We start from the raw sequence: 15,979 nt of genomic DNA, 5'->3' as shown, positions 1-15,979 counted from the left end.
TCAACCTGAGGCGCTGGAACTCATCATAATCAGCACGAGATAGAAAGACCCCATCAACAGTAGGGGCTAGGCTGGAATGAGATGGAAAGCCAAGGACTTCGAACGATCCAGTGCTGAAAGGTGCATAGAGCAACCAAAACGAGGCTCAGATGAAGGGCGTAGCTCAGGGTGCAGAGTATAGCAAGTCTCCAGATAATGTCCATCGCGACAACAGTGAGAGCAATAGGGGCGTGGGCGACCGCCGCCGCCAACAGAAAGATCACGGCTAGCACCACCACGTCCAGAGTCACGGCCACAACCACGACCAAAGGTGCCTCCACAACGGGTAGCACGGTCACCCACTGCATATGCCGTTGTGGCAGTTCTATCAACAGAGGGAACCAGCACAGAGTCACCAAGAAGGCACTGTTGGGCTCACAAATATACCTCTTGAAGGGAAGGTATAGTGCTTAAGCCAAAAATCTGTTGTCGAAGAGGAAGAAAGTCAGGGCCCAAGGTCTAGAGGAAGTGAACAACCCGAAGCTGATCACGCTGCTGGGCTGTTAACTTAACAACTTCTTCAAAAGCTTAAGCTGTTGGAGAAAGGCGTTATTTATCTTTTGTACTTTAACACTCCCCCGCACATGTGGCCCACTTGGCAAACAAGTGGCACATGTGGTCCCACTTTGGGCCGACCATCGTATGTGGATTTTTGCTATCCGGGAGGTTTGAACTCGAGACCTTTGCTCTGATACCATGTTAACTTACTAACTTCTCCAAAAGCTTAAGCTGATGGAGAAAGGCGTTATTTATCTTTTATACTTTGACATGGGCGACCAGAGTCAGGTCAATGGTGAGGGGCATAAGTAAATCCAGCTGCTGGCAATGGGAAACAAACTGACTATAATAAGTAGAAAGGGGGGTGTTACCATGCCGAAGATGCATCCACTATGAATAGGTAGCACAAATGAGGGCGAAGTTGCCTACCCAAGAGTAGACATCGAGGAGAGTACAAATAAGACCAGTGGTAGCAGGAGGATCACGACGAAGAATGGACACCTTCCCCGTAGCAATGAGGTACGTCTCCACAGCCAGTTTCAAATTTATGTAATTGGAACCATCAAGCTTGACCGTGGTCATGGGTGGGAATGAACCATCCACCGAAGAAGAGGGACTGTAGGACGAGGAGGATGTGTGTGGTGGAGGGGCAGGAGCCACAGAAGGCTGCCCAAGGGAAAAATTCTCAATGATGGGGGAATCCATGGGAAGAAAATCCGAAGCAAAAAGCCTACTGATGAGAAGAAGCAACTCCAAAAATGGAGATCGGAGAGATCAATAATGGAGAGCATGGCTCCGAGAGGAAACAACAAGAAACGAAGGCATAGAGAGAGCCCTGGAAAATATAGGAAGTCGGAGCCGCGAAGAGAAGTGAAAAACAAGTACTAAGGTATTTAAAACATGAGTAAAAGAGAAGGGGATTAGGGTTAGAGCTTAGGGAAAGAGAGAGGAAACCAAGGAATTAGGGTTTGTAAAATTAGGGTTTTAATAGTGGAGAGATGGGGAGAAAGGAATAAAGAGAGAGAGAGAGAGAGAGAGAGAGAGAGAGAGCAGTTTAGAAGGATGAGGGGGTTATGAACAGTAGGGAGTAGAGGATGGATGGGGAAGGGGATACGGGGGTGTGTTTGACGAAAAGAGAGAGCGTGGGTGTTACGGAAGAGTACGGGGTGGGATGGGTGGCTGTTACGGAAGGGGGGAAGGGGGTGTGTTTGACTGAAGAGTGGGGGGAGGGGTTACGGAAGGGGGCGGGTTACGGAAAGGGGGTGAGGGTATTACGGAAGTTGGAGTGAGGGGTGGGTGTTACGGAAAGAGGTATGACGGAAGTTGGGGTGAGGGGTTTTCTGTTACGGAGGGAGAGCGTGGGGGGATACGTGGTAGAGGGGTAGAGGGGAATGGAGATCGCGTGTGGGTTGGTCGGAAAGGGGGCAGAGAGAGGGATACAGGGGTGGGAGATGGATACGGGCGTGGGGTTTGGTCGGGAGGGGAACAGAGAGAAGGATAGGGGGTGGGGTCGCGAGAGAGGGGAAGGGTTTGTGTCGGGAGGGTTATGGGTAGGTGAAATGGGCACGGCAGACAGAGATAGGAGAGGGATGGAGGTTGGTGAGGGGGGCGACGATGGTGGTCCCTAGGGCTCTGATACCATGTTAACTTACCAACTTCTCCAAAAGTTTAAGCTGTTGGAGAAAGGTGTTATTTATCTTTTATACTTTAACACTCCCTCGCACGTGTGGCCCACTTGGCAAACACGTGGCACATGTGGTCCCACTTTGGGCCGACCATCGAATGTGGATTTTTGCCATCTGGGATGTTTGAACTCGAGACTTTTGGCTCTGATACCATGTTGGAGAGAAGATGAAGTGGAGAAAAGTGAGTTAGGGAAATCTCCCCCTCACTTATGTATTTATATGAAGAGAGAATATTACACATGACCATTATGCCCTTAGGCATATATACATACATCTAACATCTAACAGTTTTTAAAAAAAAGTATGCCATAATTTTTCCCCAAACAGCATTGCCTTTTGAATTTTGTTTCTACTCGGGTCCTACATGTGCATTCTCATCCCCAAACCAAATAAAGCATGACACTAGCATTGTAGATTGTACTGAAACAACATTTTTCAACTGCAGAAACATGTAGGCATGGCAAAACAGGACAAAAGCGTAATTTACCTTCACCAGTTTTCAGGTAGCACTTATAAAAGTATTTATCTTTCAAGGAGTGTTTCCTACCCTCGCACTCAACAAATCCCCCATGGTTCTTTCTCATATAGAAACCACCATATCACCAGGACCAAATAAGTTGTCTAAAGTTTAGGCAACATGGTGGTTTCAATGTGCGAAAATGTCGCGCATAATCAGAAAGTGCAAAAGTGGCTCAAATTCCACTTATTTTTCTTAAGATATAAATTAATATCAGTATACATTATTGCATCCTATGAGAAGCTGTATATTCAAATAATGATGTCATAATATATTATAATATGCATGGATTTCCCAGCTCCGCTGTTGAATGCAATTTATGATCATGAATGGGTTCCATAAATGAATAAAGGTAGTGCAAAATTATTAAAAACCAATTCAGAAGAATTAATTAACAGAAGGTCACCAAACCAATAGAGAAAGACAATTAGTTTGCTGTTGCTGCTAGATGATATACAGATGAGTCACACTACAACAGTTACTCAACAAATCCACTAATGATTGTGAATGATTGTTGTACTCCATACAAAAACATTTAAGTCTTGATAAATTCAAAAGTTGCAAGGTGACTCATTTATAGGATCTCTAAATAATGTACAATATTTCTGACATATCAAACCCAACCCAAGAGATTTTATTTTCCATTGATTGGTAAGAAACCATGAAAGCTTGAAATTAGAACAAACCATGCACTTCACAAGAATGTATGCTACCTTTGGGAAGGCAAAATGCTGAAAACTTTGACATTGTTAGGAAGATAATGATTGACATTATTTGCGAGAGAAATGCCAATGGGATCTTCATTCCATGCATTTTTGGGGATCTCCATTTTGAATGATATCATAGTTGACAGAGAATGAACCTAACATCGATAAAAATGACACCATTAGAATAGTTACATTCTTAAATTAGTTTCATTTTAATTACATTGTCAAACCTCAGCTAACCCAAAAAAGTTCAAGGAATGGCAAGAACTAGAACAAAAGGTAATATCGCGTAATAGATATAAAATACTGACATAAAGTAAAATGTACATCATAAAGATGAATTAACACTGTTTTGGGGAGAAGTGGCAGCTGAATAATCCAAAGATCAGGCGGCAGGGACTTAATGTAACGAAACACTATCCACGGACAAGAGTCATACACGACTATAAAATTCTCGACAAAGGGCGGCCCAGTGCACGAGGCTCCTGCCATTGTGGGGTCTAGGGAGGACTATAAAATTCTCAATGAATGCCAAAAATCAAGCAATTCAGCCTGTAAAGAGAATGTTGCCACATTTAGATGTTGTATATGTGACCAAGAAAACTTTTTTTTTTGCTCCGTTCATGTTGTAAATCAAATGCATTTTAGTACAATGAATTATCTGACCGGCCACTTCCAATATTAGAGAAATAAGTTTTTTTTCGAAATAAAAAAATCCTAACATTTATTAGAGAAATAAGTTACTCAAATGTAATGAACACCGCAGAACCAAGTAGCTTAAAGCTGAAAGAGTTATAAATGGTGCTCCAAAAGAACGTTTAAGATATCTTGGGGCTTGCAGCTGGAGATCCTCTTTCTCCAATTTTCTTCACTTTGCCAACTGTTATCCCAACTTGTTGCTAAATATATTAGGTTAGGGGTCCTAGAGGGTTGGATCACATCAGTTTTCTATGCGGTCGAGAAGATATTTACACTCTAAAGAGACCCAGATGATGTCCAACTGTCCAAAAATTTATAAATTTGATGTATTCTGCAATAAGGAATTCTAGAGAATGGAAAACATTCCCAAAGACATATATATATATATATATATATATATATATATATATAGAGAGAGAGAGAGAGAGAGAGAGAGAGGAAAGAGAAAAGTGTTCCTACGCAGCTGCTCGGATAGCTTATCTGAGCAGCTGCTTCAAAAACTCATGTGGCCCACATTTTTGGGGTGATCCAAAGCATTCATTTGGAAGGCCCTTCCATAAATGGGGTGTGTACCAAAAATCAGCCCTTTGGGATCATCCTAAACCTGCCATTTGTGGAGGGAAAAAATGGTCAGAAACAGTGTCTGTCCATTTTCCCCTCCACCTTTGATTGGGTTAGGATGATCCTATAGGGCTGATTTTTGGTACACACACCCTATCCATGAAAGGGCCTTCAAATGAATGCTTTGGATCACCCCAAAAATGTGGACCACATGAGTTTTTGAAGCAGCTGCTCAGATAAGCTATCTGAGCAGCTGGGCAGGAACACTATTCTCATATATATATATATATATATATATATATATATATATATATATATATATATGAGGAAAGTGAAGCTACACCACCGGTGTAGCTAACTTAGCTACACCGCCGGCTTAAAATACAATGGGCCCACATTGTTTTGGTGATCCAAAACATTCATTTGATAGGCCCTCACATTGATAGGGTGTGCCCCAAAAATCAGCTAGGTAGGATCATCCCAACCCTACGATTTGTGGAGGCAAAAATGAACGTGTCTCAAAGTGAAGCTACACCACCGGTGTAGCTAACTTAGCTACACCGCCGGCTTAAAATACAATGGGCCCACATTGTTTTGGTGATCCAAACCATTCATTTGATAGGCCCTTACATTGATAGGGTGTGCCCAAAAAATCAGCTAGGTAGGATCATCCCAACCCTTCAAACTGTGGAGGCAAAAATGGACAGATTTGTGAAGGTTTTTACACGTTCATTTTTGCCTCCACAAATCGTAGGGTTGGGATGATCCTACCTAGCTGATTTTTGGGGCACACCCTATCAATGTGAGGGCCTATCAAATGAATGTTTTGGATCACCAAAACAATGTGGGCCCATTGTATTTTAAGCCGGCGGTGTAGCTAAGTTAGCTACACCGGTGGTGTAGCTTCACTTTCCTCTATATATATATATATATATATATATATATGAGGAAACTGTTGGTGAGCTTAAGCTCACCAAACTTATGGTGAGCTAGCTTGCCCAATCACATGGGTCCCTTATATATATAGCAGAAGAGAAAAGGAGAGAATTATTTGAATTTCTCCCAAAATTCTAATGGAATTACACATCACTTTTTTTATTTTTTTTAACAAAGGCACCCATTCAACCCACATATTTTCAATCCTACCCCCTCCTTTATGCTTTTTAACAAAGGCACCCATTAAAGCCGCATAATTTCAATCCTATCCCCCTCTTTATGCTTTTGTAATAAAAAAAAGTGGACAAAGTCAACATAGGGACGTTTTTTCTTTGCAAAATTACGGATTGAGTACATATGTTACATAATACTACGGATTTTTGTGAACATATTACATAATACTACAGATTCAGGACGCCTTTCAAAATATTGACGAATTCCGGGCACCTTAAGAGGCACAACATATTATGGAAACCACTATAGATTGGAGGGCTAGGATCAGCCTATGGATATGATTTTATGGGCACAACCTATTTCTATTGTGTTCCATCACATGGACGGTTTGGATCAACCTATGATGTGTGTCCGTACAGTTCTTTGTCGGCCCGTGCATCGCACGGGGTTTTTTACTAGTATATATATAGCACAGATCTAGGAAAGAACTACGATTTATTTTTTTTGAATGGCAAATATTTCATTAAAAAGACCGAGATGACAAATTACAGACAACGAAATAAAAGAGAAATAAAAATACAAAGATCAATAAAAATAGGAATCAGGGTGGGAGGAAGTCAAACTGCTCAATATCCTCCAGATACACCCCCTCCCTTACAAGCTTATCCGCATCCCCATTGGCAGATCTTCGAATGTGATGGAAAGAAATGGAAGATGGGCCCAGAATATCCAATATCTCTTCGAAATACTCGGCAAATCTCCAAGGGAAGATATGAGATCTACTTAACCACCAAATCACATTCCGAGAATCACCTTCAACCATGACTCTATCCAGATCTTCACCCACCAAAAACTTGATTCCTTGGTATACAGCACGCACCTCAACCTCATTAGAGTCTGCCACACCAATAGGTCCAGCAAAGGCCCACTTCACTGAACCCTGCTCATCCCTAAGAACACCCCCAATTCAAGCCGGACCCGGGTTACAAAAACTAGAGCCATCAAAATTAAGCTTTAAGTGCCCAGGGGGAGGTGGCTTCCATTCTTGCACAACCGATGGATTCACTTTCGAGCTAAGCAAACCTCCCTCCAACCATACCACAAATCAAACGCCGAGACGAATCTAAACGAAGGAATAAATTTAGCCCAAAAGATGGTGGGAGCAATAGCCTTATTGAGAAGATAAGAACCTCTCAAAGATCGACCTTTAAAGATCCTAACATTCCGCTCCTTCCAAATAACCCAGAGAACAGCCAAAAGAGAAATATTCCAAAGGATTTTGCCTTTTTTCCTCCAAGGACAGAAAAACCAACATTCCAAAAGAGAGCAAAGATCTAAATGAAGGAATAGATTTAGCCCAAAAGATGGTGGGAGCAATAGCCTTATTGAGAAGATAAAAACCTCTCAAAGATCGACCTTTAAAGATCCTAGCATTCCGCTCCTTCCAAATAACCCAGAGAACAGCCAAAAGAGAAATATTCCAAAGGATTTTGCCTTTTTTCCTCCAAGGACAAAAAAACCAACATTCCAAAAGAGAGCAAAGGGAGAAAGGGAACACCAATACAAATTCAAAACACTGCAAAATACCACTCCATATCTCTTTGGCAACAGAACAATGAATAAAAATGTGGTCAGCTGATTCCCCTGCACGCAAACAAAGGGCGCAGTGATCCACAATTATCATCTTCCTTGCCCTAAGGAAATCCAAAGTCTAAATCCGACGCAACATGGCAGCCCAAGCAAAGACACCAACCCTAAGGGGAACCTGGATGGACCAAACCTTTGCAATACTAGAGGCAATAGGGCAATGAATAAGATGATGATAATAAGATTTAACAGAAAATACCCCAGAAGTGTCCCATATCCATACCCTGATATCAGAGCCATGCATTTTTACATAGCAACTTTCCAGCACTTGAAAGAGCCGCACCACAACTTGTAACTCTCTATCAAAAAAAAATCTTCTAAATGCAGGGAGCCAGACCACCCTATCATCACTTCTCACAAAGGAATCTTTAACCAAAGCTTCCGCAGTAGTAGCAACCGCGAGTAAATCCGGGAACAGGTCCATAAGGGCTATCGAAGAGCACCACTTGTCACTCCAAAATTTTATCCGATCACCAGATTGGATTCTGAATCTAGTACCTTGGATGAAAAATTGCTTGTAACTCATGATATCTCTCCACACCATCCACCCAAGATGCCTGAATCTATCTTCTGGTACCCAATGCCCCACTTGATAACCATACTTGTTGTCAATAACTTTCACCCAAAGTTGGGATTTCTCCTCACCATACCTCCATAACCACTTTCCTAAAAGTGCCTGGTTAACTTCTTTAATTCGACGGATTCCTAACCCCCCAGCCTTAAAGGGTTTACAAACATCTTCCCAAGCGACAAAAAGGCAAGCCTCTCTTTACTACCGATCCCCCCCATAGGAATGTTCTTTGAATCTGTTCAATTCTATGTTTCACGCTGACGGGGCATTTAAACATAGAGAGCTGATAAATAGGGATATTAGCTAAAACCGCCTTGATCAGGGTAAGTCTACCACCCCTAGATACAAGGTTTCTTCTCCACGTGTCAAGTCTCTTCTCCACTCTTTCCACAATCGGGTCCCAACTAGCCTTCTTCGGTTTTCCCACACCCAAAGGTAGACGACCTAAATAGGAAGAAGGGAAGGCCTCAACCTTGCAACCCATGATATCAGCTAAGCCATGCAAAAGATCCTCCTCCACATGAATTCCATAGATCTTAGATTTGTGAAAGTTAGATCTCTGCCCTGTGATGACCTCATAACATCTAATAACTGCTTTTAGATTCATCACCTTCTCAATATCCGGAGAGCTAAATAGCAACGTATTATCTGCAAACTGCAAATGGGAGATCTCAATAGCTTCATGACACACTTGAAAACCTTCAATCAAAACTCTATCAATCACTTGCTCCATCAGTCTCGTAAGAGTCTCCGCCACAATGACAAAGAGAAAAGGAGAGAGAGGATCACCTAGTCTCAAACCCCTAGAAGACTTGAAGAATCCTTTGGGGGAACCATTGATAAGAACTGAAAAACCACGCCGAGCCCACACACCTTATCCACCCTCTCCATTTAGATCCAAAGCCCATTCTAGACATAATGTCATTCCCATTCAATGCGGTCATAAGCTCTCTCCATATGTAGCTTGCACACGATGCCCGCTTCACCCAGTTTAGCATAGGAATCAATAACCTCATTAGCCATCAAAGAACAAGCAAGAATTTGATGATTACTGACAAAGGCGGATTGAGTGTTAGATATGACCTTAGGGAGGACCAACTTGAGACGCTTAGCTAAAACTTTTGCCAAAACTTTGTATAAGCAACCAACTAAACTTATGGGCCGAAAGTCACCTATCGAACAAGCTCCATTGATCTTAGGAACTAGAGTGATAAAAGTCGCACCGGTGCTCCTATCAAGAATCAAACCCTCCTCAAACTCCTTGAAAATCTAACCAAGTCATGCTAAACATATTCCCAACAAGCCTGAAAGAAAGCTAAGCAAAACCCATCTGGACCCGGAGCTTTGTCTTTCCCCAAGGAAGTAACACGCTTTTCAATTTCCTCCATAGAGAAAGGTCTCTCCAACCTCCCAAATCCTCATCCTCAATCCTACTAAACACCACCCCCTCTGGAACCGGTCTAGGGAATGAGTCAAAAGAATACAGTCCCATGTAGAAATCCACTACTTCCTTTGAAATCTTCTCCTTGTTTTCTGACCTTTCCCCATCGATTAGAAGACTCTCAATCCAATTGTCTCTTCTTCTAAAACTCGCTATGGCATGAAAGTAATCAGTATATTTATCACCTTCCTTTAACCATCTAGCCCTAGATTTCCGTCTCCAAGTAATCTCTTCATGAAGCAACAAACTATTGTATTCTTCTTTCAACTTAGCCCTCTCCTCCATCTCGCCAACATCCGACAAATTGTTCACTTTATGTTTAATTTCCTTCATTCTTTTCAAAAGCCATTCTTTCCTCTCCTCAACCTGTTTTTCCCTATCAAGATTCCATGCTTTGATCTTCATCTTTACGAATCAGAGTTTCATACCAATCACAATGTCTGCCAGACCAGATACATTGACTTCCGACCACCACTCTCCCAAAGCATCCACCATATTAGGAATCTCGAGCCATGCAATCTCAAACCGAAAAGGAGAAGCCCCCCATGATTCGAATCTTGGATCCAGTAGTAAAGGACAATGATCAGACACTGTATGATCAATAGCTAATAATTGGATATCAGGATGTTTATCCAACCATCGAGGGCAAATACGAAAACGACCCAATCGACTCTGACTGTGACCTCTTTCCCATGTGAATTGAGCCCCAACGAGAGGGAGATCAAGTAACTCCATCTCAGCAATAAAGTCAGCAAAAGCTAACATATTCTGAGAAGTTCTACTGCACCCCTCCCTCTCCTTAATGCTTCTAATTTCATTGAAATCCCCACCCAAGCACCACGGATGATCCCATTTTCTACCAACAATACCCAACTCCTCCCATAATTTCTTCACCGTTTAGCAAAGGACCATACACCCCAGTAAAGGTCCAAGAAGACATATCACTCTTGTTTTCTAGGACAACCGATACCGAAAAATCACCAATCCATTGGTCAATTGCATCATATTTATTTCCATCCCACATTATCAAGATTCTGCCCGATGCACCAATGGCATCCAGAGTAATAAACTCCCAGTGTGCTTGAAGGCCTATATTTTTTAAAACAACCCTATCCATCGACTGCAGCTTTGTGTCCTGAATTGAAACAACATTCGGACTATATTTGCTAACAACTGCCTTAATGTGAGACTTCTTCTCCAGGGAACTCATACCATTAACATTCCATGATAAACAATTCATGGAGACCGAACTTTGCACCTGATCTTCCCTCAAGGCCCCAACGAGGACCCACAGCCTATATCACTCTTTTGATCTTGAACAGGCCTATCATAGTTGATACTACACTTGAATCGAGCAAGCTCCCTGACTTTTCACCTAGAGCTCTCCGACATCGCTCCAGAAACATTGTAACTCCTTTGATGATCCCTCAACTCCGCCTTACGAAAGAGACTTCTCAAGCTTGCATCTGAACCGTTAAAAACCAAGCCGATTAACACGACTAATTACTCACTTAACACAGCTGAGCACACGTGTGATGCCATCACAACTCGGGAGAGTGAAAGGAGTTCTGATTGACTTTGTAGGGGGAAATGCGGACCCAAAATATAGGCAATGTAAAAGGGAGCCGACTTGGGCAAGTTGATGATGATGCAGAGGAGTTTTCAAACTCGGGTGGTTTGAAGATGTAGTGCATCACTTCTATAACTGCAATGCATCTAAACCAGTCAGGAAAAGACATGAGGCAGCCTTCATACAAAATCAAAAGTCTATTTCCAATCATTGATATGCATAGCAAGGATAATGGTAACTATCATATTTCATATCTGATAGATCCTTAGCAAATATTACAGGACTACAACTACATCCTTTACACGTCATTAGTCTTTTCATGCCCAAGAAAAAATATGTTCCAAATAACCAAGAAAAGAAGAAAGATGGTTTATGAACTATTCTTACTCCTTTATCAGTTCGGCTACTTCTATCCCATCCAAGTTTGTGCAGATTCCCATAATTACTCTCTTTAATCCCGCCTGCCTTAAAGATGGCTGTTTCCAATTCAGCTTCGATGGCTACATGGCAATATTTTAATGCTTTAGCATAAGTCCAACCTCACTAAACTGATGAAGTGTATAACAGGATCAATAGTGTTGTTATTAGATAAACAATGAGAAGAAACAAAGCAAGGTTAATAATCATAGTTTAAAATTTTCTGATAGGCCCTTATCCAAATGGTTTAGTAGCAGGTCAGTGTCTAACATTGTGTCATCGTTTGGCAAAAAATATACCAATTACTCGTTACCTTGGGGAGAAATCGATGATCAATTTATTTTGAAAACCAGCCTGTGCCATCTTGTATAATGAAAATTAATGGCTAACGATCATGATTAAGGGGAAGATAATAGCACAAAAAGAAGATGAAAAAACTGAGACAAGATACTTTTCCATTCAAAAATTCATGTCAATGAAGGAGGCCATAAATGTCCGCAAAGAAATGTAGTTTCAATGACATTAATCGTTATACTATTTAAGGGAAGTTTACATAGAAATAAAGCAATTATCAAACATAAAAACATATCCATAGAGCATTAGTCTGTCCTTTTATGAAAACCCATTGCTTGTTTCTAACATTCCATTGTTAGCCCATTCATTCTAGCCTAAAAGAACTTAATATGATGGTATTTATTTGCGTCTCTTACTTAAAATTCCTCAGACTAGGGAAAGTCAAGGCATGCTTTCCCATAACCTTGGGAACTAATGCAGATTCCTTGACAAAAGAAGTAAAACATGAAGCTCTTATTTAAAACCTTAGAAAAAATGTGAGGCATTGTACCCATTGACCATTAAGTGAAAGAATGATTAATTATAGATACGCTTATCTTGAACATTAGATCCTATACTTAGATTAATTGACTTCAGCTCATCCATATGCTGGATTTAGTTTCAGAGTTTAGAAAGCATTTGCACTGTTGACTCATTTTTCATGTTTCTTGAGAAATTGTTCTAGTTATGAGCAAACCAAGTACATTCATCACTTAATCCACTGAGTTTTTCAGTTTAATAAAACCGAGCCACTTTTTGCACTTGACCCGAATATGGGTTGATTCAAATGTGCTCAATGATGTTTCAAGGAATTAAAATCTTTATCCACCATTCAATAAACATTAATAACTTGAATTAATTGTTCATGAAGCGGCTAACTATCAGCAACGTGTAACATACAATTGTTTTAAATAGAAAACAACGTACCTAACTGAACACAACGATGTGAATTTCCAATTAGGTTGCATTTAATCAAAAGACTTGATTCATGGAGAGTGCTTCAATTCACTCCATAACTTTAGCATAGTAAAGGTTGTCTTATCGCTTCCAGTCATCCCTAAAATTTTCAAAATCATTTCTCCTTGTTGAGGGTTCCACGCAAAAAGCAAAGATCCCACATCAAAAAAGTAAATGGATGTAGAAGGGCTAATAAGGACTTGGACACCCTCCCCTTAACGGCTAGCTTTTAAGCGTGAGTTCTACCTAGGCCCCAAAAATTGGTATCAGAGCTGGGACGTGGTAACCCCAGTGTACCTTCGATGAAGGAGAAAATCCCTCAGGGAAGATCTCGGTAACCAGAATGTACCCTCGAGGAGGAAAATCCCTTGGGAAAGAACTCGTAGTTGCCATGTTGCTTTCGTGTGGAGGGGAGATTGTAGGGGGTTCCATGCGCAAAAACAAAGGATCCCACATCTGAAAAGTGAACGAGTATGAAATGGCTTATAAGGACTTGGGCACCCTCCCCTTAATGGATAACTTTTAAGGTTGAGTTCTACCCAAGTCCCAACAATTAGTATCAGAGCCGGGGCGTGGTAACTCCGGTTTGTTCTCAAGAATGGAGAAAATCTCTCGAGGAGGATCCTATTTGCCCACGAGGGCAGAAAAAATCCCTCAAGGAAGATCTCCAAGTTCCCACGTTGCTGCCGCCTGGAGGGGGAGATTATTGGGCTTCCGCACGAAAGCAAAGATCCCACATCGCAGAAGTGAAAGAGATGTGGATGAGCTTATAAGGCCTTGGGCACCCTCCCCTTAACGGCTAGCTGTTAAGGGTGAGTTTTCCCCGGGTCACAACACTCCTTTTACAATGACAACTCTATTGGCAAGTTCAAAAATAATTGTCATCAACTAACAGCATATGATAACAATGACCGAAACTTTCACATGCATTTGCAATTACATAAAAGAAACATTCAATTTCGTAGGAAACCCAAATGGAACGAATTAAAAAAGTGAAAGATCCAAACAAGGCCATGTCTGGCTGCCAAGAAATTCTTTTCGTTATAAGGTAGTGTCTCCAATTGGTGAGAGAGGGGTAGGGCGGGTGGAAGAAGGAGAGATTTGAGAGGGCACGAATGAATCAATAATGAGGAATGGCTAAAAAATCAGGAAAAAGTCGATCATATTTTGAGTGGAGTTTTTTGTTTCCTGATTTTCCAGGCTTTTCTTGTCCTCTTCACACTCAGCCCCTCTAATATCTATCCCTCTCCCATCGTCCCTCACAATTGGGTAAGCTAACATTCCAGGGGAAAAAAGTCATTGTAGCCAAACGTGCCCTAAAGATTCAAGTGTCTAATAAATCAATCTCCAAGGACAAGTAATCAGATCATAAATATCAAAACAAGGAAGAATTACACAGAACTTACTTGAGAAAGCACTTGCATCACGCTGCATTTGCAAACCTGAAGAATATAAAGGGGAAATTTGCAGAGCAATGGTACCATCAGAAGAATGGAATCAAATAATGAAGGGAAAGGGAATCAATCTAAGAACGTGAATTACCTCTGTAGTCAGTGCCTACGTAACCGACGCGCATCACAACCTTCTTCTTTAGGAATGATTCCCATTTTTCGCCACCGGTTTCGATCAATGGGTTCGAAGACCGCGGAGGAGGATCGGAGGAAGAGGAGGAGGAAGAGCAGAAAATGGTAAACGATTTAGGGTTGCGCAGGTGAAAACGATAACTAGGGTTTGGTATCAATGGAGAAAACGAAAGTCTAAGAGAAGCAGCGGCCATATGAACGTTAGCAGAGCAAAACAAGAGGAGAAAATGAAACGAAGTAGGAGGGAAAGGAAAGTGATAAGATGCAAATATTAGCAAAAATTACATTTACGGAGTAGGAGGGAAAGGAAAGTGATAAAGATGCAAATATTAACAAAAATTACATTTACACCCGCTCTCGTTTCTGACACATCCACTTCTAGTCCCATCGAAATTTCGGAATTTGAATCAAAATTTCGGTTTTTCCGAAATTTGACCCAAAAAATCTGTTTTTTTAATATTAATTTAATATTTCACCGAAATTTATCGAAATTTCGGCCGAAATTTAATATGGAATAAAATATTCGTTTCGGATTATGTACCAGATTTCGGTCGAAATTTCAAAATTCCAAGGGCCGAAACCGGTACCGAAACCGAAATTTTAAACCTTACTTAAACCCCTATAGTTTAAAACGTGACAACTAGAACCCATGTGGTTTCAATTTTTGTAACCCCCTCAGTTGACGGTTCGTCCACAGGTTGAAGAGTTAAGATGATCCGATTGAGCTGATTTTTTAGGCACACCCTATCTATGTCAGGGCCCATCAAATGAACACTTTGGATCATCCAAACAATGTGGGCCCACTGTGTTTTTGGTAGTGTTTTGATTCAAGTATGGGCCCACATTGTTTGGATGATCCAAAGCGTTAATTTGATGGGCCCTGACATAGATAGGGTGTGCCCAAAAAATCAGCTCTATCGGATCATCCTAACCCTTCAATCTGTGGACAAACCGTCAACCGAGGGGGCCTACCTTATACAAATTGAAACTACAGGGGGTGTAGTTGCCACGTTTTAAACTATAGGGGTAGAAATGGATGTGTCAGAAACTAGAGCGGGTGTAAATTTAATTTTCCCCAAATATTATAATGCTGTCGATTTGGTTAATCATCAAGGGTTAAGATCATTTTGTTCGTACATGATGACGAAGGCTACTCTAACGGCCTTTTTTTTTGCTTGAGAAAAGTACGGAATGGCATTAATTGTAATATAGTACGGATCGCAGATAGCTTTAATCTCTACGACCAAACACACGATTCTCGCAGGTAGAAAAAAGATTGCAATGCCCTTCGTGACATAGTTAGTGCGTAGATATAGTTCCTCGTAGTGTATGGAAGGCGGTACTTGAATGATTCTCTTAGCAGGCACCTTTTTCACTATCTTGTTATTTCTTCGAGATGAAATCCCTCTTGCATTTAATGCACATCTTGTCCGCATTAATGCATGGGACACTGGTGTACTTCACAAGGATCTCCTTTTGATTCGTTTGAACATGTATTTGAACCGAAAAATCTTGGTTTCATTTGGATCCTGGCCATCTGAAATAACCAGAAACAAATGGATAAATGACACGTGAAAAGAAAATTTTACGGAACGATGGCATCTTTATTCACCACTGGGTTTGGTTTGGTTTGGTTTGAAAATG

The 15,979-nt window shown here is 41.2% G+C and overlaps 1 protein-coding gene across 1 annotated transcript in view; it reads right to left on the bottom strand.

Annotated features, from left to right (window-relative positions):
* LOC143856284 (Pseudouridine synthase family protein) overlaps positions 1-14,590 on the bottom strand; it is a 72,915-nt gene extending 58,325 nt beyond the window's left edge. The window contains exons 1-4 of the mRNA XM_077366466.1: positions 14,295-14,590; positions 14,159-14,194; positions 11,433-11,545; positions 3,453-3,601 (exon numbers count right to left, since the gene is read on the bottom strand). Coding sequence (XP_077222581.1) covers positions 3,453-3,601; positions 11,433-11,545; positions 14,159-14,194; positions 14,295-14,529 — 533 coding nt within the window. The 5' untranslated portion in view covers positions 14,530-14,590. The remainder of the gene's footprint in view (positions 1-3,452; positions 3,602-11,432; positions 11,546-14,158; positions 14,195-14,294) is intronic.
* Positions 14,591-15,979: the final 1,389 nt, after the last annotated feature.

Source organism: Tasmannia lanceolata, unplaced genomic scaffold, assembly GCF_043159265.1.
Source record: "Tasmannia lanceolata isolate RefF3 unplaced genomic scaffold, GAP_Taslan_0.1 ptg000023l, whole genome shotgun sequence".
Classification (NCBI taxonomy): domain Eukaryota; kingdom Viridiplantae; phylum Streptophyta; class Magnoliopsida; order Canellales; family Winteraceae; genus Tasmannia; species Tasmannia lanceolata.
Note: the sequence above shows the minus strand (reverse complement) of the source record. Positions and strands in the feature narration are given on the sequence as shown.